This window comes from Rhinolophus sinicus, chromosome 1 (assembly GCF_057876585.1).
Source record: "Rhinolophus sinicus isolate RSI-liver-muscle chromosome 1, RSI-T2T, whole genome shotgun sequence".
NCBI classification, from domain to species: Eukaryota; Metazoa; Chordata; class Mammalia; order Chiroptera; family Rhinolophidae; genus Rhinolophus; species Rhinolophus sinicus.
In genome coordinates this window covers 25,144,742-25,172,328 of record NC_142501.1, presented here as the reverse complement: position 1 = coordinate 25,172,328, position 27,587 = coordinate 25,144,742, and the positions used below count along the sequence as shown (strand labels likewise).

Genomic DNA, 27,587 nt, shown 5'->3' with positions numbered 1-27,587 from the left:
ACCCCAAACTCTGGCTTTGGTCCATCCCTGCCTATGGCCAGTATCCAACTTTCATCTCCAGAGTATGAAGTGCGTTAACAATTAATTCATGCATTTTATTAAGTATATTGTCCATTTTCTTCGATTATAAACATAGTAGATGCTCACTGAAGAACATTTGAAAAAAAATTAAGAAACCCAAACAGAAAATAAAGTTCCCCTACCCCAGCCCACTATCTGGAAGCAACTTCTACATTTCCTTCAGTCTTTTTTTAAAATATATGTACATATTTTTTTTCATAATTGGGACCATAGTATATACAGTTTCCCCCTGCCATTTTAAAAATTAACAACCTAAGTATTTACCATATCTTTTGAGAATCTTTCAAAGGGCCAATTTAATAGGTCCATCACCTGGGACACCATCACCTGGGGAGTCTTTAGTGGATGTAATCATTTTTCTATTGTTTAACACTTGGTTGCTTCCATATTTTTTTGCAATGATGAATAATTCCATATTACCTTTGTCTTTAATTTTATTTCCTTTGGAGAAATTATCTGCTAGGAATTACTGGGGCTAAGGATACGTGAATTTCAAAGTCTTCTGACACATGTTACCAAAGAGCCTTCACTGAGGTTCCAGGTCGCCTGCCCCCAGCAGGATATGAGGGCAGACGGTGATCAGAGTGTCGTTAGCTGTGTTGGGAGGACCCGTGTAGATGGGAGCCTGTGTCCGCCAAGCCCCCGCCTGGGCATGGGTTCCCTGGCCTGACCTCTGGCCAACGCTGCCTTCCTAGCAGGGCTCTAGCTCACTCACTGTGACCCTCAAGACTTGTGGATTGCTTCCCCTTAGGTCCGGCATGAAAACAGATGTGTGGCCCTGGAAAGATGTCCCTGCTCCCATCAGGGCAAAGATTATGCCCCAGGAGAGACTGTGAAGATTGACTGCAACACTTGGTGAGGCCTTGGGAGAGGCTTTCCTGGAGACTGAGCCATTGTGTGTGGAGCAAATGGAGGTGGGGGTACAGATCAAGGTGGGGGGCAGATACGGCCAATGAGCTCTGGCACTTACCGCCAGCACCCTGAGAGAATGTGGTTAGTCTTTCCTTTTTTCTGGGTCTCTGTTTCTCTACCTGAAATGGGGAGAATCTTTATCCTTGCCTGTGCTCACGCTGCATGGACACTCTCCTAGAGGTTAGTGTTTCTGTTCAGGGAGATGGGGCGTGGAGAAGATAAGGGCCTTACCCTATATCAGTCATTGCATATGTGACCAAGCTGCCAAAGGGCATGGGGTTTGGAGGGTCTTTCCAGCCTTATACTGCCCCCTAAGCATATTGAAAGTGTGCTTGCAATGGCACAGTTTGAAAAGAGGCCTTGTGAGGGTGGCTGTTTTTCCTTCTCCCTTCTCCTTGGCCATTCTTCACATAACCCTCTCTGCTCATTCACCCAGACTTTGAGTCTGTGGCTGTGCCCAGCTTCAGAGAAAGGCCCATGTGGACAGAGGCAGAAGGCGCTTAGCTGTCTACTGGGCCTGAGGTCTGAGCTAACCGCCTCTGACACACAGTGGGCTTCCTGAGGTTAGCTCTGGTTGTAGGGCAGTGGGATGGGGCATGGTGGCAGTTGGCAAATCACTGTAGACTGAACCATATAGTTATGTATACACAAAACCCCTCCTGGCAGAAGTTCATGGTTGACCCCTATTTTCCCATCTCAGAACTTGACTGCCATTCTGTCTTGTGTTCCCCAGGAGCTTCAGATGGCTTCCGACATCATTGTCTCTGTTTTGTGGAGACCCTGGGGCCATTCTCAGTCAACTTCTAGGGAGGCTGAGCTTTAGGAAACCCATGGCAGGTGGCCTGCAGAGGATCTGGGCCTCTTCTCCTGGCTGCCTGGATCACCTTAGACAACCTGTTCCCTTCTTTGTCTCAGTTTCCCTCTTGTGATGGAGAGCAGCTTGGCTTCCCTCTTTCTTCCTGGGCCCTGTGTTTTAAAAATGTGTCAGTTCACAACAGCAAAGCCATCCAACCCTCTGTGAGGTCCACACTTCATAGGCTGCAGAGCTTCCCCTTCTTGGGGCTTCCTGGATAGGGTGGCACCCGGAGCATTTTATGTTCCTTCATGGTCTCCTTGTTCCCCAATGCCCAGATGAGTCCCTCACACCCAAGGTACCTAACCGGCCATCCTTGCCATTACTGTTCCTAGTATCTGTCAAGACCGGAAGTGGAACTGCACAGACCACGTGTGTGACGCCACATGCTCCACGATGGGCATGGCCCACTACCTCACCTTCGATGGACTCAAATATATGTTCCCCGGGGAGTGCCAGTATGTTCTGGTGCAGGTGAGAGTGAGGGAGAGGGGGAGGGTGCTGTCTGTCCTTAGGAGGGGGTGGGAGGTGCTGACTGCAGTCTGGGGTTTCCAGGTCAGAGTCTGCTGTTCTGTCCATGGAAACGACTTTGGGCTGGTTTCTACTTGAGTGATTGTCCAGCCCCTGAGAGAAGTGCCTGAAGGAGATGGGGAGTTGAACCTCATAGTGATTGTCCAGCTTCCTTCCGTTTACCTGGAGACTTATAAGAATAGGGTAGAAGCTCTTTTGTTGACTGGGATTGGTGTGGGGGCAAGGCTACCATTAGCCAAAACTAACATCGAAATGGAATTGGATAAAGGCATCCTTTCCTTTCTGCAGACACAGCCTCAATCAGGGTGCACAGTGGGGAGGGGAGCCAGGGTTGGATTTCAGCACCCACTTACCCTCCCTGCTAGCACCCTTGTGCAGTGAACAACCCACACAGCCTTATGCAGTGGTCCTGGACGGGGGATGGTTGAAATGAGCCCTGGAGTTTGCATCCCACCTGATTCTATTGCATTTTCCATATTTTCATTTCTAACCTGGTGTAATTCAGAATGGGCGGGAGGGGGATGGGGGCACAGAAATGTCACACTGCCCAGCAGGATGAGAAAGAGCCCAGGAAATCCTAGCTGGTGAATGAGGGCACTGGCTCTCCTGCCTCCCTCTCCCCACCGCACGGATTCCGGTCAATTACTCTTGCTGGTTGACACCAAAGTGAGTAAGCAAGCAGGTATGGGGGCTTTTCTCCTGAGGGATGAGACAGCTCAACTCTGTGAAACTTTAAACAATGTGGTCGCTCTGTCTCTGTTCCCAGGAGGAGAAGGGGTGGGGGCTTGGTGTGGTCTGCAGGGAGGACCAAAGACCTGTAGGAGCCTCAGCCCCAGAGACTGGGCAGTGCCCTGAAAGTCAGGCAGTGAGGGTGACTGAGCATGCATGCCTGCCCAGCATGCTGGGAGTGGGGCAGAACTAACAGTGCCTGACCAGCCGTATGCGGTGCATGCTGGGAGTGAGCAGCCTCAGCAGACAGCCATGTGCAGAGCATGCTGGGAGTGAGCAGCAACACCAACCAGCTGAGCCTCCACCACCCACGTCTGAGATGATGAGGTGCCAATCTTCTGATCTGGGGAGAGGTGGCTGGAATAATATTTCTCTCCTGGCACCTCTTTTCCCCAGGATTACTGTGGCAGTAACCCTGGGACCTTCCGGATCCTGGTGGGGAATGAGGGGTGTGTCTACCCCTCAGTGAAATGCAAGAAGCGTGTCACCATCCTGGTGGAAGGAGGAGAGATTGAACTGTTTGACGGGGAGGTGAGTGCCAGCCTCATTCCCTCCATTCTCAGGTCCCTTTGCTCTTCTGTCAGCTTGTGAAGAGCATTGTCAAGCATTCATTTAAAACTTGTGTGAATGGAATATTGTGCAGCCATGAAAGAGCACGGGGTGGAACTATGTCGCCTGACCTTCTACCTTCTCATATTCTACGAGAAGAACAAGTCACAGAACATGACCCCATTTTAGTAAAATAAAGTGCAGAGAGATGCGTGGAGAAGGGTGTGCAACTCTATCCGCATATGCACAGGAGGAATCAGTGCTTAGCTCTGGAGGGTGGAGTGGAGATCGGCGGGCAGGAGGACTTTGCCTTTTATAGATATATACAATACATGTATGTAAAATAAATTATGCGAGTGTATGCACACACACATATATAAATATGTATATTTTGGGAAGTGATGGTGTTTTGGGATTTTCCCTCTCTTTTATGTTTTCAGTTCTTTCCAGATAAATCTTTTTAAAAGAGCACAAAAGAGCAGTAAGCTGATTCAGTCCCTGTGTACTAGAGCTTTGATGTGGTTCTCAGAAGGGTATCTGAGAACTGCTAGGAGACCTTGTTTAAGCTGCTGACCTCCAGGCTCACCCTGAGATTCTGACTCGGAGGTCTGGGTGGGGCCCAGGAATCTGCATTTGAAGTGGCAGGTGGTCCCTCATCCACAGTTCTGGTTCCGCTGGTCTGACTGTATCTACCAGTAGAGAGACCCGGGGTCTGGGCTCACAGCTGTTCTGGTACCTTCATTTTGTTCCCTGGCCTCAGCCCGCATCCCTGCCTTCTTGCAAGTGCCCACCACCGATATCGGGATGGGAAGGTGAATTCTCCATATGGAAGAAAACTGCTTACAAGTGTGACCTACTGACTGGGTCAGCAGTGTCAGCTCCTTTTCTAAGGACAGCTCTACTTAGGACAGATGACAGTGGTGATACTGAATAGGAGGTGTGCACAGGTGATGAGCTCTGCATGTTGTGTGTCTCTAAGGAGAGGACCTTTGCAAAGGGGTGACAGCATCTGCCTCAATTTTACGAATTAGACAGCCAAGCCACTGCAATGGGCTTGGAGGATTTAGCGCTGGCACGATTCAGCCAGCCAAGGTCTCAGGTCAGAATCCTGCGAACTGAAATCTGGGATTCCTGCTGCTAACACCGAGCTCCTCAGCCTCTCTGCTGCCAGTGGGCTTGGAATCCTGATGCCGGCGATGCCAGGAGTGGGAGGTGGGGGGAGGAAAGGACAGAGTCTAGTGCTCCTTTTTGTAAAGGGATAGGTTTTTATTATTTTTTAAGATTTTTGTTAAAATATAGCTAACATACAATATTATGTTAGCTTCAGGGGTACACCGTAGTTATTCAACGTTTATACACCTAAAGAAGCGATCACCATGATAAGTCCAGCAACCATCTGATACCGTTCTATGCTACCATAATTATTATTGACTATATTCCCCATGCTGTATGTTACATCCCCATGACTTACTTGCTTTATACCTGGAAAGTTGGACTTCTTATTCCCCTTTACCTCCCCCGCTTTTTAATTTTTCAATTATAGTCGACATTCAATATTATTTTATTTTAATTTCAGCTGTAGGGCATAGTGATTAGACATTTATATAATGTAAGAAGTGATCCCCATGTAATCAATAATGTTGTAAAGAATTTGTAGGGTATCTGATGGACACTTGTCTCATTAGGGAGACCACCTGAGGGATGATGTAGATGCCTGATCACTGCACTGTACACCTGAAGCTGAAGCTGAACAATAATGATTGTCAACTACAATTTTATATACATATACATATATATATATATATATATATATATATATATATATATTTACAAGAAGCAGAGTACAGCATTAGGAATAGAGACAGTAGAAATGTAATGGTTGAGTGCTATGTCAAAGGGGCAGTGGATGGGGGCGGGGGTTTGTCACTGTGTGAGGGACATAAATGATAAATGTCTAACTATTCTATTGTTTTGTGCACCTGAAACTAATAAAAAATGTTAAAAAATAAATAACTAATGTATTGATTTCTAAAAATAGGAGACAAAAATACAGCAAATTATAAACTTTGTAAAAAAAAAGAAGTGATCCCCCTGACTAGTACCCACCTTGCAGTATATATAGTTATCACCATATTATTGATTATATTCCCTATGTTTTACTTTACATCTCCAAGGGATGGATTTTTGAATCGATTGCCTAGAGATGCTTAAAATCATTGCCACAGTAAAAACCTATTTAGAGGGCCACATGTATTGAACGATCAAGTGCCAAAAAATTCTTTTTGTGAAGTGATAGATGATCTTCTGCTAGTGGGTTTTGTTGTATTTTTAATCTCATAATTATGATTTTGCTGCCAATTATTGTCCCTTAGTCAGAGGATTCTTAGAGAGTGGTAGGCAAGACAGAAACAGAAATGTCCGGGCAGCTGCTAGCCCTGAAGGGACTAACTCTGACTGAACGGGGCTTGTGGTTCTAGAGAGCCATCGAGACAGGTATGCGTCTGGGGCAGGAGGACACTCGTGCCTGTCCTCCCCATCCCTGTCTTACGATTTGTCCTCCTTCAGGTGAATGTGAAGAGGCCCATGAAGGATGAAACTCACTTTGAGGTGGTGGAGTCCGGCCGATACATCATTCTGCTGTTGAGCAAGGCGCTCTCTGTGGTCTGGGACCACCACCTGGGTATCTCCGTGATCCTGAAACAGACGTATCAGGTCCGTGGCCTTCTTCCACTTCTTTCTCATCTTGTCTATGACTCGTCGTTGGGACCTTCTTCAGCTTCCTCAGTAGCAGGAAGTAGACACTGCCCCTCCCACCATTTCGTGAGAGGGTGGGTGGTCATCTCATTGAGCCTCCCTCCCCATACAAATAAGACCATGGACTCAAGGGTAGCATTAGCCTCAGCTGTTTCCTGAGACTAGCTGCATATGGGAGGGCTGAGGGCCCCCCACTGCTGCAAACAGTTCCTTGACTGGCTTTGCTAGGCATGCAGTTTATATCCTCAAAAGAAGGAAGGAAAGATCAGGCAATAACTTTTCTTAAGGTTTCTTAACCTACAGAGACCAACCCATCATGCACAATATTATTAGAACACTGCAAAGTATTCCGGGTGAGCCATAGGCCAGTGTATTTTGAGAGCCATTTGTGAAACTGCTCATAACCTACTTTTGAGGAAGCTTACAGTATTTGTTTAGGTTTCAACAGCTTGCTGGGACTTCATTTTCTCTAACTGGCATGCATGTGACAAGTACTCTGTCTACTCTGGTGGCTGTTTCATCTCAGCAGGAGTGAGATGCCACAGAGTCTGAGAGCACTGTTCATTTTCAGCTTGTACTGAAGTGAGGCTGCACTGTCCTAGTGTCTCATGGTAGCACATTCAATTTCTCCAAAACATTAACTATTTGCTCATTTGTTTATTCAATAAATCCTTACTAAGCTCCTATTATGTGTCAATCACTGTCTTAGGCACTGTGGACACAGCAGGGAAAAAACTATCTCTATCTCTCTATCTCTCTATCTATGTATCTATATATCTATATCTGTATCTAGCTATATCTATATCTATCTATCCACATACACATATATGTACGTATATGCATATATATGTATCTTAACCCTTGTATTAGATTCCCATTGCTGCTATAACAAAGTATCACGCGCTTAATCCCTTAAAACAGCAGCACAAATTTATTATTCTCTGGTTCTGGGGGTCAGAAGTCTAAAATTGGCCAGCAGGGCTACGTTCCTTCTGGAAATGGTAAGGAAGAGTCCGTTTGTTTGCTTTTTCTAGCTTCTGGGGGCTGCCTGCATTCCTTGGCTCATGGCCCTATCCTCCATCCTCAAAATCAATACCATATCTCTATCACTCTCTGCTTCCCTCTGTCCCATCACTGTTCTCACTCTGACTCCTCCTGTGCCCCTTATAAGACCCTGTGATTACTGGGCCCAGCCAGATAATCCAGGACAATCTCCCCATCTCAACATCCTTAACCTAATTACACCCTAATCAGTTCCTTTTGCCACATATGATAACATAATCATGGTTCTGGGGATTAGAATGTGGATATCTTTGGGAGGGGGGGTGTAGTTTGGCCTACCACAACCCTGGTGGAGATCATATTCTAAAATAATATAGACATCATTTTAGGTTGGTTGATCTGATGATACCTGTTTGAAAAGGTCACATATGAGAGAGTCTTCAGGTAAGGCAGGGAGTGAGCCATGTAAATATCCGGGTGAGATATTTAGGCAGATGGGATGGCGTGTGCAAAGGCACTAGGGTAGATGATGTTTGGAGCGTTTGAGCAAGGAAGTCAGTGTGGTTGGAGAGAAGGGACTTGGGGCAAATGGTAATTAACAAGGGCAAGAAGGGGACAGGGGCCATACTGTGGGGGCAGTTAGGCCACATAAAGATCTTGGGCCTTTTGTCCAACTGTGAGAATATTCTTCTTACATGTTTCCCAGTAACGTATACCCATTGTACCAAACCAAATTCTCCATATGGAAACAAAATAGAATAAGTCACATCTCTTTGTCCCAAGACAGGGCTCCAACTATGTTGTAAGAGCATAGCACTTTTTCTTTCCCAGGCCAAATATTTCCAGTTCTTCCCATAGTTCTTATGTTATGGTTTCCATTCGTTCAGTAATTACTTGTTCAGGCCTTGTATACACTATGATAGGTGAGTACGGAGACTAATAAGATACTATATCAGGCTTGGTGGCATTTGGTGTCCATCAGAATCCTCACCAGCTTGTTTTGAACAGGCCGCAGTTCTCCAGGTAAGGGACTTACCTCTCCGTAGTAAAACAGGACAGAATGTTCTCTCCTCAGACCTTTCTGCTCTTGTTGATGTAATGTTGAAGCAGCTCCTCTCTCTGCTCAGACACTTACTGGGGAGGTGATGGTTTCTACTGGAGATACCAGGGCCAAGGCTGCCTAATTCCCACCTCTGCCCTTGGCTGACTATGGGTCACGGGCAGGTTGCCTCTCTTTGTGAATGACCTTTATTTCCTTAACTTTAAAATGGCGTCAGTGAGGACACCTGGGAAAAGGCCTTGGCAAGGATAAGGCTCTGCTAGTCAGCCTGCTCTCCTTCTGGGTCTCCGTCCTCGTTCCCTTGGTCCTCTTCTTCCGCAGACGAGCCTGCCTTCTTCGCTGTCGGATCCCTCTTTTCCTTGAATCAGAATTTGCCTTGAGGTTTGCAATGCTCACGATCTCAACTTATCCTTCAGGAGCAGGTATGTGGCCTCTGTGGGAATTTCGATGGCATCCAGAACAATGACTTCACCAGCAGCAACCTCCAAGTGGAGGAAGACCCTGTGGACTTTGGGAATTCCTGGAAAGTGAGCCCGCAATGTGCTGACACCGGGAAAGTACGTCTGGGGTCTCCATGTGGACCATGGGTGGTAGGTGGCTGGGCTCGGGAAGAGGGTCTCTGGGATCCTTCTGGGTTGACTGTTTTGGTCCATCTGGTCCCTAGGTGCCGCTGGACTCGTCTCCTGCCACCTGCCACAACAACATCATGAAGCAGACGATGGTGGATTCCTCCTGCAGGATCCTCACCAGTGACATCTTCCAGGACTGCAACAAGCTGGTGAGGGCCGTGGGGGTAACTGGAGGCAGGAGAGTGCCAAGGGTTGGTCAGTAGCTTGGACACTCAGAGTGCAAGCTTCTAATGGTGAATGCTGCCTTGGAAGGTTTGAAATGACCTGCATGGGGCACCTCTTTACTCCCTTTCTTGGCTTCAGGCTGGGAAACAGAAAGGGTAATTGACAGTGTATGAGGAAAGCAATGCCTCGTAAACCATTTTTCTTCTACACATAGTTCTTCTGGGCACCTGCCAATGCTTCTCTTCTCTCCCCAGTCGTGGGGTTTGTTCCCCATGTGTTATCTTGTCTTCAGCACTAGAGTCAGGGGTTTCATTTTCCAGTTACCCCACTATGTCTCCAGAGCTGAGCACCCCATCCTCTGCCCTCATAAATCCCTTTAGGCCCTAGGTCTTGTCTCACAGAAACCCTTTTCTGGTCTTAACTCCAGGGATTTTGAGCCCTCATTTTATGGCTTGTTTTTGTGTCTTTATCTCAAATGGTGGTTAGGAATTCCCCAAACGAGGTTAAATGCAACTTTCTCCCTGTCTCCATATGAATGTACATACACACATGTATTTGGATGTATACATAGGTATGTGTGACTACATATGTACACATACACATGCTCATGTACACACACACACACACACACACACACATGCATGCACGCTGCTCAGTGGCACCGCCAACATGGGTATGACTGGTTGAATACTTGTACTTCAGCTCTCTTTCTTTCCACCCAGTGATTTTTAGTCCCTGAGGACTCCAAAGGATACTCAGGAGTCTCTGGTTTGGTGGAAGAGTGAAGGCAGTGAGAGGAGTCATGGGAATCAGCATTGTTGGAAGGTCTTAGAAACAAAGACTCATTTAATATCTGAATTCGTTCCTATCACAACTACCCTGAAAAAGGCTGGTGTGTGTAGTGGCATGTTTGGGGGAAAGGGAAGGTGGGAAGGGGTTACTGTGACTGAACATGGGTGGTGGATGGGCTACCTCTTCATGTAGATTCGGAGTCCAGGAGTCCATACGCTGTCCTACTGTCCAGCATACCAGCTCATAGCACCCCAGGGAGGCAGCTTGAGTGGGTCCTGATGTATTTACTCTTTCTCTTTGCTGAATGGAGGCAAGGAAAGAGAGTGACCGGCATGTGTGTGCATTTGTGTTTATGTAAAAACACCCCAACACCCCTGAGGTTGGGAGTGGGTTATGGGAATGGATGGATGGGTGACTGAGCAGAGCAGGTAAGTGGATAGATGTATAGAAAGGAATGTTCTTTTGAAAAATTCTTAGGCACATCTACTCTATCAAAGATTGGCAAAAGTGCTTTATTCAAAGTTTCTTGCTGGAATACAGATTAGAAGCTAGGAATTCTGCCTTCTTTCCCACTCCCTCTTTGGCAACAATGAGCTGCACTTCTTCTGTCCTTGAGCCCCCTTTTCCCTACCATGAGCCCCAGAACATTCCCATCCAGACCAAGAGCCAGAGTGCCTAATCTGGTCCCACCCTGATGCTCCCTTGCAGGTGAACCCCGAGCCGTTCCTGGACGTTTGCATCTATGACACCTGCTCTTGTGAGTCCACTGGGGACTGTGCCTGCTTCTGCGACACCATTGCTGCCTACGCCCACGTGTGTGCCCAGCATGGCAAGGTGGTGACCTGGAGGACAGCCACACTGTGCCGTGAGTCCTGATAGCTCTCATGATCTCAGACACCCCCCTCCCAACCCTCATGTAGCTAGACTTTAAGACCTGTAACTGGGGTGCAGGAGGACATTTTCATGGGAGAGAAGGCAGAGCTATAGTATGGGGGTGGATGGCAGAGGGCTGAAGGGAGGTAAGACGTTGATGTGAGTGAGGAGGAACAGGGGACAGGAGACAGGGATGGAGGTCATGCATATGTAGAGACCCTTTTGCAGAAATTCTGGAAGAGGGAGAACAGGGAAAGGTGATGACGAGAAGAAGGAAGTCGCTATGTATCTTTAATTGGACACTAACATATTTGCTAATACAAGTGATCAGCTCATATATTTATGTAGAGTCTTCCTTCCTTGACTATAAGCAGCTGACTCTGTTTATATGGAAATCAGATTCAGAACCACTAGGTTCCTGGTTTAGATGCTTTCAAAGTCTGGAAGTGTCTAATATTGGTGACTCCTGTAGTTCTTTAGTTCCTCAATATAGTCCCCACCTCCTCCAATGCCATCACCACCACTGGTCTCAACGCCCTGTTTGGGGCCTTGGGTGCAGTCCTGGCTTCTCAGATTGTACAGGAATGCCTGTGTTTTAGTGATGACACCCATGTCTTCCGTCTACACAGCCCAGAGCTGCGAGGAGAGGAATCTCCAGGAGAACGGGTATGAGTGCGAGTGGCGCTATAACAGCTGTGCTCCAGCCTGTCCTGTCACATGCCAGCACCCTGAGCCGCTGGCGTGCCCTGTGCAGTGCGTGGAGGGCTGCCATGCACACTGCCCTCCAGGTAAGCCACCTGCCCCTGGGTGGGGACAGGCTGGAGGGATGGGCCAAGTTACCAGGAGAGGTGATTCCTTGTTCTACTTTGTCTCAGCCTTGCCCAGTGGGGTCCCATCCCCAGCCCTACAACCCTGGCTTCTGTTTCCAGGTGCCCTTTCATCAAAGCCAGGCCAGCGATGATTTTTGTCAAGTCGAGCTCCCGCACAATGCTTCTGTAGGCCTATTTATGGCCTCGTCATCTAGAACAGCACTTTGCTTGCTAATGGAACTCTCGCAGTGATGGGGAAGTCCTACTGAAATGTGGCTCGTGTGTCTGAGGAACAGATTTTTCAGTTTTATTTAGTATTAATTTAAATTTAAATCTAACTAGCCACATGTGGTTCCTGTCTACTGTCCTGGACTGCACAGATCTAGAATTATCAAATGTATCCTGTGGTGGAGTGGAAAGACCCTTGCAGATTGCTCATGCTGAGGCTTGGGGGCAGTGTGGTAGGGTGATGGAATCCCCCCGCCCAATTTTATGGAGGGAGAAATCAAGGCTTAGAGAGGGAAGGTTGCTCCCTAAGTGGTAAGGTGACCCATGGGGAGGCAGGCAGAGCTGGCTTCTGGGACAGGCCCTTTTAGTTAAAGGTGAGTCTTCCTGGTGGAAAAGGTGGGTCTTCACTTCTAACGAGAGGTTTGTTGTGCAGGGAAAATCCTGGATGAGCTTTTGCAGACCTGCATCAATCCCGAAGACTGCCCCGTGTGTGAGGTGGTTGGCCAGCGCTTAGCCCCTGGAAAGAAAATCACCTTGAGCCCCAGTGACCCTAAGCACTGCCAGACTTGGTAAAACCTGGTTTTTCAAGTGTGTTTTACTATCTCCTTTTTGGGCCTGCTCAGAGGTGTAGATTTGGGAAAAACTTCTTTGCTATGTGTATCGAGAGGTAGAATGTTTTTGTTTAGTTTGTTTCTCTGTCTCTAAGGACAGACTAGATTGCTTGCCCAGAAAATATCTCTTACCAGGGTTAGGCTTTTTAACTTCTTCTCGCTGAAGGAAGGGGGAGGTCTTTTATTGTCCCTGGTGGTCACATTGAGTCTGGGACAGGTATCTGTGAAAGTCAGGTTTCTTTTTTACTGGAGGTGGGGATGCAGGGGAGGAAAGAGAGGCAGACCCCTGACTCCTCAGTGCAGCATAGACACCTTGAGGCCACAGCCCAAGTCCCAGATCAGGGCTTTTATAATTGGGAGGGAAGACACTCATCAGTGAATAAACCCTGGGTTCTCACCTAATTGCCTCTGGGAACTGGTTTTTGGGGAGTAGAAGGAGTTTTAGAGTGAGAGCTGAGCTTTCTGAAGTCCTGCTCCTAAGTACGGAACATGTATTCAGAGGTTGATATATTCCACACCACTCCTTATGGGAACTTAAACTTGAGAACTTAAATTCACTGCGCATGGGGCTGTGGCCACAGCTGCCAGAGTCAGATCCCGCCGCCGCCATCTGTACAAACAAGAGTGAACACTGCCCGGGGTGAGTTTTCTAACAAACACAGGAAACTAGAAAGTATGTCACTCATGCACTGTTAACCAAGGATTGAAGCAATAAATCATGTGAACCACGAGGAAGTAGGAATGAACTTCCCAGTAAGACCCTGTGTGTCTACTCTCCCTAGGCTGAAACGGAGACTGTGAGGAATAAAGAATGGGGTGAGCCCAAAGCTGGCTTGGGGTTCAGGGCATGAGAGCGTAGAGCCATCTCTCTACCTCCCTTTGCTAGCACAGAGGGAGGGGCAGCTACCAGGGTACAGAACACAGCTTCAAACAGGCGTGGATAATAGTTCCAAAGTACCCTGGAAAATCACCTGGGAAGCAAGCCCTAGGGGACACTTCCCAGGGCTCAGGGCCCTGCTGCCCTCTTGGCCTTCCTGGGGGTGCTGAAGGCAAGTTGCCTCAAAGGCCAAGAGTTCATAGAGGAGAAGGTCCTAGCCTGGATGTCACTTGTGGTACCTTGCCACTTTCCAAGATATTGGTAAAAGAGAGAAGTGACTGGAAATTTGGATGGTAGTGTAGGAATCTGTATGGGGTGTAACTTCTCTGCTACAGATGCATGGTATGTGTTGGGGGTGGGCACAGGGCCTAGGCAGTCCCTGGCATGTTAGGTGCTCCCCAAATGTCCCTTGGAGGAAAGAATGAATGAGCCACTGTCTTTTCTCCTCTAACATCTTGGAGACCCCAATATACTACTCCCAAGTGCTTTGTTCTGTTAGATACAGCTGGGAGTTTGAATCCTTATTCATTTTTCCAAAATGTTTTTAGTCCAGTTTTTCCTTTCTTCCTTAAGGCCCAACATATTAAACACGATACAAAGCTCATACAGTTTAAATTCTGTTATTCTAAATACTGTAAAGCATTTATCTTCGATAGAACATTTACAAGCCCTGGTCAGTGTTAACACTTTAGAGCAATATTTGTCTTTGGAGATACGTACTTGGCAGAAAGTTTGGATTATAATTCAATATTTATACTGCTAGAGATATAGGTTGAAAAAAAATCAACCTGAACAGCTGGTGGATGGCATAGAAGCAAGAAAGATTCTTTTTCAAGTCCTATTGGGTTAAAGCTTTGGCTTCTAGAATCAAGGAAAGTCCTTGCTGTGTGTGTGTGTGTGTGTGTGTGTGTGTGTAGCAGTACTATTTGGGGACATATGTTAAAATGGTGTCTTGCTTGGGTGGAGAGTGATCTGTGGGAGCTCAGTGCCGCTGGGCCAGGCAGGCAGGTCTATGGGACTATGTATAATGGTTCTGAGCAGGCCTGAGAAGGGCTCTGAGCATCTTCCCAAACCATTTCTATGTCTCTCCCTCTGTTGTAGTCACTGCAATGGTGTTAACCTCACCTGTGAAGCCTGCGGGGAACTGGGAGGCCTAGAGGTGCCCCCCACAGAAGGCCCGGTGAGCCCTACCACGCAGTATGTGGAGGACACCCCGGAGCCGCCCCTGCATGACTTCTACTGCAGCAAGCTGCTGGACCTGGTCTTCCTGCTGGACGGCTCCTCCAAGCTGTCCGAGGCCGACTTCGAAGTGCTGAAGGTCTTTGTGGTGGGCATGATGGAGCGCCTGCACATCTCCCAGAAGCGCATCCGCGTGTCCGTGGTGGAGTACCACGACGGCTCCCATGCCTACATCGACCTCAGGGACCGGAAGCGGCCCTCCGAGCTGCGGCGCATTGCCAGCCAGGTGAAGTACGCGGGCAGCGCGGTGGCCTCCACCAGCGAGGTCCTCAAGTACACGCTCTTCCAAATCTTCAGCAAGGTCGACCGCCCCGAGGCCTCCCGCATCGCCCTGCTCCTGATGGCCAGCCAGGAGCCTCCAAAGTTGGCCCGGAACTTGGTCCGCTACGTCCAGGGCCTGAAGAAGAAGAAGGTCATTGTGGTCCCGGTAGGCATCGGGCCCCACATTAACCTCAAGCAGATCCGTCTCATCGAGAAGCAGGCCCCCGAGAATAAGGCCTTTGTGCTCAGCAGCGTGGATGAGCTGGAGCAACGAAGGGATGAGATTATTAGCTACCTCTGTGACCTTGCCCCTGAAGCTCCTGCCCCCACTCAGTTGCCTCCTATGGCACAAGTCACTGTGGGTCCGGAGCACTTGGGGGTTTCGACCCTGGGATCCAAGAGGAACTCCATGGTTCTGGACGTGGTGTTTGTTCTGGAAGGGTCGGATGCCATTGGTGAGGCCAACTTCAACAGGAGCAAGGAGTTCATGGAGGAGGTGATCCAGCGGATGGCTGTGGGCCAGGACAGCATCCATGTCACGGTGCTGCAGTATGCCTATGTGGTGACTGTGGAGTCCACCTTCCTCCAGGCGCAATCCAAGGCGGACGTCCTGCAGCGGGTCCGGGAGATCCGCTACCGGGGCGGTAACAGGACCAACACGGGACTGGCCCTGCAGTACCTGTCCGAGCACAGCTTCTTGGCCAGCCAGGGGGACCGGGAGCAGGCACCCAACCTGGTCTACATGGTCACAGCAAACCCTGCCTCTGATGAGATCAAGCGGATGCCTGGAGACATCCAGGTGGTGCCTATTGGAGTGGGCCCTCGCGCTGATGTGCAGGAGCTGGAGCGGATCGGCTGGCCCAATGCCCCGATCCTCATCCAGGACTTTGAGACGCTCCCCCGAGAAGCTCCTGATCTGGTGCTGCAGAGTTGCTGCTCTGGACAGGGGCTGCAGATCCCCACTCTCAGCCCTGCCCCAGGTATGCGGGGCCCTTGCACGGGTGCCAGGCTGGGGGTGACCTTGGTGGATATGAGACTCTTGGGGTCTAATCCTGGCTCCCCTGCTCAGTGCCTTTGGTCACATCCTGCCTTCAGATGTGCCTGTGTCCTCACCTCCCAGGCAGGGAGATGCATCTGTGATTCTTTATTGGGGAGGATCTTTTCTTGTAAATTCAAAGGTAATGTAAGTCTATGGTTGAAATTTCAACAATGCCAAAGATATAGAGTAAAAAATATGTCTTTATTACACAGACTTATCTCCACCTAACCCTACTCCCCAACTCAGAGGTAACCTGTTAAATTCGGTGGCCATCAGCTTTTTGACCACACTGGGTGGATACAATTATTCTAAGTAGCTGATATTCTTTGGGGCAAGTCCAGGAAGTTAGGTGACAGGTAGCAGGTTAAGTCCTCAGATTCTGGAGCCAGACTGCCTTAGTTTGAATCTCACCTCTGCCAGTTACTAACTGGGTAATTTTGGACAATTTTTGGCGTAACAGTTTTTGGGTAATTTTGGGCAAGTACCTCTGTATCAATCAGTCTCCTCATCTAAAATGGGGATAGTAATAGTACTTACAAAATGTTCAGAACAGTTCCTAGGGCATAGCAACTGCTCGAAAAACACTTGCCACCACTGCTGTGATTATTGTCTTCTTAACTGATACTAATGTCTGAACAATTCCTAGTTCACAAACATCTTTATTTGGTGTGTTTGGGACCATCCCAGAATAAGCCTTCTTTTAATGTCTCTCGATCCTCACACTTGTTATCAGTGCCTTTGTTTCTTTGTTCTTATTTTAATCAGAGCCACAGAGTTATTTAAATTCTTATGATATTTCTGCAGAGGAAAACAGTAATCGCATCATCTCATCTGATCTCAGAATGGTGTTTAGGCCAGAGTTTGTTTCCCACTATGATCATGACTGTGCCTGAGCAGTGACACAAGCACTAGGCAGTTATGATCGAGATACCGTATAGGCCTTACCTGCCCGTAAGACCCAAGAACACACAAGCTAATATCCCAGGGATTTGCTGCTACCCCGTTTCCGTTTGCCTTCTCCCTGTTTTGCCGCTCTGGTATTTCAGTCAATTCTAGAAGAGCTGCAGCCTCCTGTTAATGAGGGCGCAGATGCCTCTTGTTTTCCCTGGAGGCATTTAAACTGCCTTTGGGTGGCGCTAGAGTCCTCCCGATACCTCCAAACCTGGGGCACTCCTAGGTCCCTTCCCTTCTCCTTGGCTCCTGTTGCCATCGTGCTGGATCATGGAGCTACCGCCCCCTGGTGGTGCCACCTGGTCAGTGGTGCCCTGTAGGCCCGCCCACTGAACATGCGTGTCTGCTGCAGTGGCTGGTCCCCCTGCTGGCACGTGTACGCTCACCTTTCTGGTCTCTTTGCAGACTGCAGCCAGCCGCTGGATGTGGTCCTCCTCCTGGATGGCTCCTCTGGCTATCCAGCTTCTTACTTTGACGAAATGAAGAGTTTCGCCAAGGCTTTCATTTCAAAAGCCAATCTAGGTGAGTGGTGCACCTGCAGGAGCAGGTTAGAAAGAGGCTCTTTCTGTGGCTCCTCCTGCTCCAAAGGGTGATTTCTGTGTTTTCTTTCCTGTCAGGGCCACAGCTCGCACAGGTGTCAGTGCTGCAGTACGGAAGCATCACCACCATTGACGTGCCGTGGAATGTGGCCCAGGAGAAAGCCCACTTACTGAGCCTCGTGGACTTCATGCAGCGGGAGGGAGGCCCCAGCCAAATTGGTAACGTGGTAACATGGTGCCGTGGGCTGGGATGCAGGGTCTGGTCCTAATTCTTGGTATAAGTGACTGAGTGACCTCGGCTACTTTACTCCTTGGCCTGAGCTTTTTTTCTTGTAATGTGAGGGCCTGGATGTTCTTCCAGGTCTCGTCCAGATCTCACTTGTGTGTGAGACCCTCTCAGTCTCTGAATCATTCCATTTTTGTGACCTAAGGACCCACCTGGAGATAGGCTGCCCGGCTGGTTTCAGAAACACTATTTCCTGTAGTGAGGACTGACTTGGTGTGGCTTGTTCTCCCTGATCAGGGGAAGCTTTGGGCTTTGCTGTGCGATACATCACTTCGGAAGTCCATGGTGCCAGGCCTGCAGCCTCGAAGGCAGTGGTCATCCTGGTCACGGACGTCTCCACGGATTCAGTGTCCGCAGCAGCCGATGCCGCCAGATCCAACCGTAAGTAGCTAGTGTACAGTCCTGAGACTGTGCTAAACTGCTAGACGATTGGAAAAGGGCAGGCATGACTTTTGGATGTCCTGGCTGATTTTAAATGCTTAATACCCACAGGTGGCCTGGTTTCAAACAGTAGGAAATTGTCCGATCTCTGTAATATTTGGAAACCAAACAGTAATAAATGTGTGTGTATCTTTCATGTATCTGCAGGCTTTAGATTGTAACTTTTAATTGTTCCATATTTTCACCTTGTGTCCAGGAGTGGGTCATACCTCACACCTTTCCTTTTTAAAGTGGTATCCTTGGTCTCTCACCACTCTCCCCATGTCTGAGGCTACAGTGGTACATTATGGGGCCTGAGAACCATCAGGGACCTTCATGTGTTCAGAGCCTTTTTCCAGTACCAGCCTAATGGGCTTAGGGGGTGTGGGGTGGATAAGAGGCAAAAGCTGCTGCTTTAGGAAGGGGATGATACAGATGTGACCCACTCAGTGTCCCATAAGAACTTGTGCTGTAAATATCAACAGCACGTGAGCCAGGACAGGTATGGTAGTGCTGAGGGAGGGCTGGGTGAGTGGAATGACGTCACATCCATAGCCATCTGGAGAATTGTCCATCTTTCAGAATCCTGTTCTGGAATTGTCTTTTCTCTGATGACTTCCTGAGAGATGTTCACTCCTTTTTCTGCCCCACGTCTGAACTACTCAAAATGTGCAAATCACATTGTATTTATTTGTTACACATCTGTTTCTTGAAAAATGGGGGTTCTTTGAAGGCAAGGGCAAAATCTTGCTTATTTTTTGTATCATCTGTGCATGATGCACAAAGTAGGTGGCCATTTAATGTTTGTTGAATGAATGAATGTGACATGTTTATGAAATCTATGATTTTAGGGAAAAGGACCCAAAAGGGAAAGGATAGATATTTGACGACACAACCAGCTTAAAGAGCTGAAAAGTTGCTAGTGAAAAGTCAGCTCTAACTTTATGCAAATTGCAAATACCTAGAACTTTCTGGAGCACTAATTGGAAGAATTTCAGGATGGAGACTTTTCTTTTTTAGTATTAAGACTCCAAAGAAAGACTTTTACCAGGAAAGGAAGGAATTATGATCTAGAGGAAACATATGTGACCTAGGACAGTCATTTAACCATTCAAAGCCTCAGTTTTTCATCTGTAAACGGGCGTGCACATACTCTGGACTCAGCTCTGTGACATGCTCTCTGCTCTTCTTATACTCACCCCTTAGGTGGTCTCATTCAGTGTCATGGGTCTACATACATTTATACACCACTGACTTCAAAATTCCTATCTCCAGCTTGGATCTCTCACGTCAACTCATAATGTTCTAATAGGCAACTCAATATAAATTGAATTGCTGACTTTCACGCCCAAATCTCCTCCAACTGCAGTCTTCCCCATCTTAGAAACATGGCAATTCCATCTTTCCAGTTGCTCAGGTCCAAAACCTCAGCAGGCTTGATTCCTCTTTTTCTCTCATAGCCCCATCCAATCCATGGGTAACCTATAGCTCCATCTTCAAAGTATATTGAGAACCGCACCACGCCATACCACCTCCACCACATTGCCTGATCCAAGCCCCCATCCTCTCTCACCTGGGCTATTGTAATGTCTTTCTAACTGGAACCCCAGCTTCCACCCGTGCCCCTGGGGTTCATAATCAACACAGCAGCTGTAGCGACCCTTCAGCTCATGTCATTCCTCCAAAGTCTTGGCTGGCTTCCCGTTTCACTCAGAGAATATGTTAAATCCTTACCGTGGCCCATGAAGCTTTGCATGATCTGTGCCCACTCCCTCTCTTGTTTGCTCTGCTCCAGCCACCCCGGTGTATGCATCGTTCTTCTGCTCTGGGGCATTTGCAACTCGCCGTTCTCTCTGCTTGGGATATCCTCTCGGCCCATTCCATCCTTCCTTCAGGTCTCTGCTCAAATGTCTTCTCTTCACTGAACACTTCTCCAACCACCTTGAATGAAACGATACCTCCCACTCCTACCCCTGGGCACGCCCATCCCCTGTATCTCATTTTGAGTTTTCCTAAGCACTATCCATGTCTGAAATGCTCGATATTTACTTCTTTGTGTGTTTTTGTCTGTCTCTCCCCAGTGTAAGCTCCACGAGGGCAGGGACAGCATCTGCTTTGTTCACTTTATCCCCATTGCCTAGAATAGTACCTGACCCAGAGTAAGGAGCTCGTTTACATTTGTGGACTCACTGAATATCCTCCTCACAGGGTATATGTATGTGACCGGTCTGGAAGACATGAGGCTCTATAGAGAGGTTGGCTATAGCTTCAGGCCAGTCCATTTTGAGCCCACCTGACCACAGCAGGCTGACACCGACCCTTTCTTGTTCCTCTGCTAACTCTAGGAGTGACAGTGTTCCCCATTGGAATTGGGGATCGGTATGACGTGGCCCAGCTGAGGGCCTTAGCAGGCCCAGATGCCAGCTCCAATGTGGTGCACCTCCAGCGAATCGAAGACCTCCCCATTATCGTCACCCTGGGCAATTCCTTCCTCCACAAGCTGTGCTCTGGTGAGTCTTGTAATATCTTTCCACCCTCCTCAAAAAACAAAAACAACAAAACCCATTCTAGAGACCTGAGGGCACCCATGCACAAGATTTGGCCTAGAAGGAAGATTGTTATATAGACCAGGATCGTTAAGTCTCTGCTCATGGAAAATCTGTACTAAAACCTCCAAGGGGCTACCAGAAAGCTCTCTGTGTATAGCCCTCCTTCCATCCTAACTGTCCCTCTAAACTTTGGCAGAGAAAGCCCATGCTTACTTATGCACAGGGATCTTGGCCAAAGACGTGGAAGACGAAGGAGCGAACCCCACCATCTGCAGAGAGCGTGGTCTTGTTCCCCATGCCCTATACTCACCCTCAGCATGACTGTAAAAGGCTTTAGAAACACAGTAACATAGACTCTAATAGCAAAGCACCATAGTTGAAGTTGCCTTCAGGTGAGAAGATTTTTTTTTTTAACCCGCTTTGATGTATTTTCCTAATGTAATTAGTGGTGAGTCAAAACCAACTACAGAGTTATTGTCCTTCCCTCCTGGTGGAAATCTTCAAGACCTCTTTCAAATTTTCAGGGTCTTGCCTCATTTCCTCCCTACTCCCCCCACTAGGCACTGATCTACGTATGAAAAAGGAAAAGGAGATACTGATGGTGAAAAGCTTTGTGAACCTTAGTTATTGCCATATTGTCACAGTTGTTGTCATAATTATTAATAACCACAAAGCCTGCTTGAAAAACCACCTGTATCTGATGTGTCTGGATCCTTACTGGTAAACTCTCTCAGATTCTTTTCAAAGTTAAGTTGAATTCAAGGACTAGCCCAGGCAGCCCAAGCAGACATTGTGAATGGCTTAGAATTTCTGTGTGATGGGTGCGAACTCAGATCTTACTTGTGTCTGTTTCAGGGTTCGTTAGAGTCTGCATGGATGAGGATGGGAATGAGAAGAGGGTAAGTTCCCTTCTGTTGACTTTGAAAGAAAGATAAAAATGCATATTTGGGGCCCTTGTTCCTCCCGGTTAACTTTTCTGCTTTTGGTTTTGGTCCAGTTTTTCTTATCGTCATATCCTGTTTTTTTTTTTTTGTTTGTTTTTTGTTTTTTGTTTTGTTTTGTTTTGGAAGTGGGGAGGGTAGGGATACACCTGTGAATCTTATGTTCTGCATCCTGTCTCCTTGCCATTTAGGCACATGTCTAAGTTCTAGTTTCTATGTCCTGAGAGTGGGGTCAATGGCCTGGTAGATGGCCTTAGAGTTAGAGTGCCTCATTCTATGCCCTGCCTAGATCTGTTTCTTCCTTCTGCAGCCGGGGGACATCTGGACCTTACCTGATCAGTGCCACACAGTGACTTGCCTGCCAGATGGCCAGACCTTGCTGAAGAGTCATCGGGTCAACTGTGATCGGGGGCCCAGGCCTTCATGCCCCAATAGCCAGTCCCCTGTCAAGGTGGAAGAGACCTGTGGCTGCCGCTGGACCTGCCCCTGTGAGTCCTTTGCTTCACCAGCCTGCACAGTGTTAAAGGGGCAGTGCTTTTAGCTTGGCTGTGCAGAAAGGTAGACCAGAACCTGACAGCCCAGAAGCATCCTTTACCTCCTCACCACACACGCCTTTACCCAGTGCTGCCTTAACCCATGATTCCTCCCACTCGTGTCCTCTGGACATGTTTTTATTCAGGCCCTAGGATCCCTGTTTTCTTCCTGCGTCTTTAGAGGGCACTTCCCCAGATTATGCATAACCAGAAGGAAGAACTGATTTTCTGAGTTCAGTGCTCAGCTTGGCTGTTGGCAAGTCAACCTTTGGGAATCTATGCAATGGAAGTATAGCAGTGAGAAAGACGCTCCCAGAATCCTCTCCAGTCACACCTATAGCTGTATGGGAGTTGGGTGTAATGCTCTATCATCACAGTGGCCTGGTTTAGGAGGAGGACATACTTAACTCCACCTCCTACAAACCTGTGGAGAGCGTTTATCCATGGGGGTGTTAGCCCTCTGTCTCATGGTTGGGAGAAATGATAATCTTTACTCTGCAGTGGATAGGTCATCATCATTATTATGTTGAACAGACACAACTTGTAGGATGCAATAAAAACTCTGTTTTCTATCTGACTCTCCCTTTAGACTGTATTTAGCAGGATACGTTTTCTCCCTGGACTGGATAAATACTACCAGACTTCGTGTTTCTTCTGTTTATCCATAAAGAGTTCAATGGTCACTTTCAATCAGAAAACTAAGTCTTAGTTTGGTAATTAGATGCCCACTCTTGTGTAATAATCAAAGCCTTGACCTTGAGTTAGAGTTCAAACACCTCCCTAATTCCAGTTTGGGCTGCGTGCATCTGGGAAAGGGGTGAGGTCAGCTTATCTCCCAGCGTGGAGCGTGGAAAGAGGGGAATTGGAAGGAGGTTCAGAAGGTTCTTACGTGACTGGTGCTTCTGTGAGGCTCTGCACGCTCTGGCCCGGTGGGTGTTTAAAGCAGCTGCTGATTCTTGCTCGCTCTCTTGAAGATTTCTTAAGAGGCTTCCTTGTTGTATTCCTCTGATACTCAATCTTGGGGGCCAAGAAGTAGTCTATTTCCTTTAGCTGGCTGTTGCTTCTTTCTGCTACTCTCGTTTTTTTTTACATTAAACCCATCATAGACTCTCTCTCTGTTGGGGTCCTGCTTGTCCTATAGCTGAAGTGCTCTTAGATCACATTTAGAACAACCCCAGGCCATCATCTCTTCTGCAATTCTCAGATCTGGTCTCTAGGACTCATGCACCTTTGTCTCACCGTTGGAGTGAAGTGCACCTAATTCCCCAAACAGTAAAGGCCACCTCTGGCCAATGGCAATAGTTCCTCTCTTTTAGATTCTTCAGGTATCTAAAGAATCTGAAGAATCTGTCGGACACTGGTTCAGTGTTCCCCATAACTGCATGGAACATAAACCCATGACTGGGAGTGGCCTCCTGAAAGTCCTGCTCCCTAGGCTTGGGTGTCCCATTTGTTCCTGGTGGGGCATGTGGGGATGTGAGACTCACAACACAGTAGCAGCTCTCTTCAAATAAATTTCTTCTTAAATCCAATCCAACAATAACCCTCTGACTTTTTATATCCTTGAAATGAGTAAAGGGCTTTAAGAGTGATAAAATTAGATTTTGGTTATTTTTTTGAAAAACATTTTTAAACTTCTTGTTTTGAATAATTTCAGACTTATAAAAAAGTTGTATAAATAGTACAAAGAATTCCTGAGTACCTTCACCCAGATTGTAATATCTTATGTAATCACAGTATAATGATCAATCAGGAAATTAACATCAATAAAATACTATTATCTTATTCAGGTTTGGCCAGTTGTTCCACTAAAGTCCTTTTTTTCAGGTGCAGGATCCAACCAGAATCACATATTACATTTAATTGTCATGTCTCCCTAGTCTCCCTAAATCTGCAACAATTCCTTAGTATTTCTTTGATTTTTATGACCTTGATGTTTTAAAGAATTCTGGCTAGTAATTTTGCAGAATGTTCCTCAATTTGGGTTAAATTCAGTTATACATTTTGTCAAGAATACCCCGGAAGACATACCGTTGTCTTCTTTGGTGTTTCAGGAGGAGGCACATGATAGTCACTTTGTCCCATTACCAGTTTGATCACGTGGTTAAGAGGGTGTACGCCAGCTTTCTTCACTGTAAAGTTACTATTTTCCTCTGTGCAGTTAATAGTTGTCATGTGCAGAGATACTTTGCAACTATGGAAATGTACTTTTCCCCACTACATTTAACATGCACTGACACCAACTAGTGATTTTCAATTCCTATCATCCCTTTCACATTTATTAGTTGGAGTCCTATTGAAAGGAAGAGCTTTTTCTTCTCTGTCATTTATTAATTTAATTAATTATTTGTATCAATATGCACTTATGAGTTCTTATTTTATTCTATGGGATAAATGACATACTCACATTATTTATTTTCTTCCTCAAATGGTCCCAGACTTGGCAAGTCCTTTCAACTGGGCTCTTGTATCCTGTTGACATGTCCGCATTCCTTCCTTTCTCAGACAGAAGCCTAGCTCTTAGTATCCACAATATGTTTATATATTGGTTTAATCCCAGAATACACAGAAAGTAGTTTCGGAGTTACTAACCAATACTTTTATAAAAAACAGATCTCCTAACTAGAGTACAATATTTGTGTACAATTCTTTCTGTATTTAGTCTTTGAGTATATAGTAAAGTTTTTTTCCAAAGTTATTTAGGTTGCCCCCCTCCCTTCAGTGTAGTTAGGCTATTCATTATCATTAGTTGAATTTGTTTCTGTTTATATTCCATTTTGGATTTCCCTCATTTTCATCCTTGCTGATTTTATTTATTTGTTTTTGGTTTGTGAAGCATTAACATGGTTCTAAATTTCAGAATAGTACAGAAAGGTGGACTGACAGTCCTTGACTTACAATGGTTTGACTTAATGATTTTTTGACTTTACAATGGTGTAAAAGCAATAAGCAGTCAGTAGAAACTGTACTTTGAATTTTGAACTTTGATGATTTCCGGGCTAGTGACATGAGGTACATATTCCACCGTGATGGCAGTGCAGTGAGCTGCAGCTCCCAGTCAGGCACTCCGTCACAAGGGGGAGCAACCAATACTCTATGGTCTATTCATTGTATTAGATGATTTTGCCCAACTGTAGGCTAATGTAAGTGTTCTGAGCACGTTTAAGGTAGACTAAGCTGAGATATGATGTTCGGTATGTTTGGTGTATTAAATGTGTTTTTGACTTAGGATATTTTCAATTTACAATAGGTTTATTGGGATGTAACCCCATCGTAAATCGGGGAACATCTGTACTCAGAAGTGTCACTCCTCTCTGTCTCCCATCCTTTATACTCATTCCAACCTATTATTTTCTGGAGGTAACCAATTTTATTAATTTCTGATTTATCCTTCTTTACAAATGACCTTTGCCTTTTTTAATTAAAAATATATTCTGAAAATCCTCCCTATTAGTTCAAAGGGAGTAGAGGAGATAAGAGATGGTCACAGAAATAAAGTAATTTATCCAAGGTCACAGTGCAAACAAGGGGTGGAACAGAATTCAACCCTGAGTTTCTCTGGCTCTAAAGTAACCATTACATGGTTATGGTTTATCTCATGATGGGCAGAGCCATTCTCATTAACTTGCCATTTGTGAGCTAACACCATTTTTTTGCCTTGTGGCTTATTAGATTCTCCTGGCATTCATTTGGGTCTGGACCACTTAAAATCTGACAATATTCATAGCTGGAGTATTTGGGATCACTTGCAGTATGGATGTCAATAGGCCAGTTGCATTCAGTGCAGTCACTTGGAAATGACTGCCTACTCAGGGACTTGGGGGATTTTTGAGTGGAAGAACTCTTGGAGAGGCTGCTCAGCTCTGACAGATGGTGCATCCAGACCCATCATTTGTCAGTGGCTGTGCTGCCTTGATATACACGTCATTCACGCCTGTAGAGATTGCCCAGGCCTGGGTGTGAGTGCTTCATTTATGTCCTCTTTCTTTAAAAAATTTTTTTTTAAAAAATTGGGGAATATTGGGGAACAGTGTGTTTCTCCAGGGCCCATCAACTCCAAGCCATTGTCCTTCAATCTAGTTGTGGAGGGCGCAGCTCAGCTCTAAGTTCAGTCACCATTTTCAATCTTAGTTGCAGGGGGCGCACAGCCCACCATCCCATGTGGGAATTGAACTGGCAACCTTGTTGTTGAGAGCTCACGCTCTAACCAATTGAGCCATCTGGCCGCCCCACACAATCAGCTTTTGAATCACGTATGACAGTGGTGCCTTCCATGGGGGAATTTTTAATGAATCATCTTATATAAATGAAAAGTATTCCCAAATGGTGTTTTAATAGGAACCTTGAGAATTTGCTGATTATGTGAATGAATCAGTGGCAAGTTAGGTAGTGCTGAGACCCAACCATTTGTTTTGGCTTCAGAAATATTTCTCTTGTGCGATCTCCTAAGGAATCAAGTCAACATGACCACTTGTACCATTAGTCACTTGGCAGCTGAAAGGTCACATGTGTCTTGAGGTGAACTTTCTTTACAATGAGATCGTGAGCTCATGGTTTGCTTAGCTTCTCATGATTTCAGTGAGTTATTACACCCCTAAAATTTAACTTTGTTTCCTGGGCCAAGGCATCCCTGTAGAATAGAGCATTCACCGCACATTAAAATTTTTTGGAAGTGTGGTTCTATAATTTGCCACATTTTAATGTAGTACTTGTCTTTCTAAGTCTTCTCTAGGAAAATACTTAATGTGTTTCTTACCTAAGCCACTCTACCTCTCAGAATCTGTTTCCTAATCTGTGGAAAGGAAGAATTAGATTATAGGACCTCAAAGGGCCTATTCAGCTCTCAATTCTATTTATCTATGTGCAACTTGGTAACACTGCCTCTTTGCATGTCTGGGAGTTTGCATATGTCACATCCCTCCTTTGTTCTCCCCTGTCCAGGTGTGTGCACGGGCAGCTCTACACGGCACATCGTGACCTTCGATGGGCAGAATTTCAACCTGACTGGCAGCTGTTCATATGTTCTATTTCAAAACAAGGAGCAGGATCTGGAAGTGATTCTCCATAATGGTGCCTGCAGCCCTGGGACTAGGCAGGCCTGCATGAAGTCCATCGAGGTGAAGCATAACGGCCTTTCTGTTGAGCTCCACAGTGACATGGAGGTGAGAGCTGCTTTCTGTGGGTCCCCTGGCAAGGCAGCAGCAGAAACTTGGGGAAGCCACGTGGACCTGGTGGCAATTGGTTTTAGCTGGTGCTCCTGTTAGGGACTCAGCTGTCTTAGGAGGGGCTTATTGCCATCTCCCTTGTTTTCGTGTGATTTCACGTTGTTCTGGGCCCAGATTTGGGACCAATCTTATGTAGCATTAAATTGTGA

The 27,587-nt window shown here is 46.7% G+C and overlaps 1 protein-coding gene across 1 annotated transcript in view; it reads left to right on the top strand.

Annotated features, from left to right (window-relative positions):
- Window positions 1-27,587, top strand: part of VWF (von Willebrand factor) — a 131,562-nt gene that overhangs the window by 68,209 nt on the left and 35,766 nt on the right. The window contains exons 19-35 of the mRNA XM_019754370.3: window positions 833-936; window positions 2,182-2,320; window positions 3,503-3,637; window positions 6,221-6,367; window positions 8,888-9,028; window positions 9,136-9,249; window positions 10,766-10,922; window positions 11,560-11,718; window positions 12,401-12,536; window positions 14,557-15,935; window positions 17,351-17,467; window positions 17,563-17,703; window positions 18,008-18,151; window positions 20,536-20,700; window positions 21,595-21,638; window positions 21,991-22,168; window positions 27,155-27,375. Of these exons, the coding sequence (XP_019609929.3) occupies window positions 833-936; window positions 2,182-2,320; window positions 3,503-3,637; window positions 6,221-6,367; window positions 8,888-9,028; window positions 9,136-9,249; window positions 10,766-10,922; window positions 11,560-11,718; window positions 12,401-12,536; window positions 14,557-15,935; window positions 17,351-17,467; window positions 17,563-17,703; window positions 18,008-18,151; window positions 20,536-20,700; window positions 21,595-21,638; window positions 21,991-22,168; window positions 27,155-27,375 (3,621 nt within the window). The remainder of the gene's footprint in view (window positions 1-832; window positions 937-2,181; window positions 2,321-3,502; window positions 3,638-6,220; window positions 6,368-8,887; window positions 9,029-9,135; window positions 9,250-10,765; window positions 10,923-11,559; window positions 11,719-12,400; window positions 12,537-14,556; window positions 15,936-17,350; window positions 17,468-17,562; window positions 17,704-18,007; window positions 18,152-20,535; window positions 20,701-21,594; window positions 21,639-21,990; window positions 22,169-27,154; window positions 27,376-27,587) is intronic.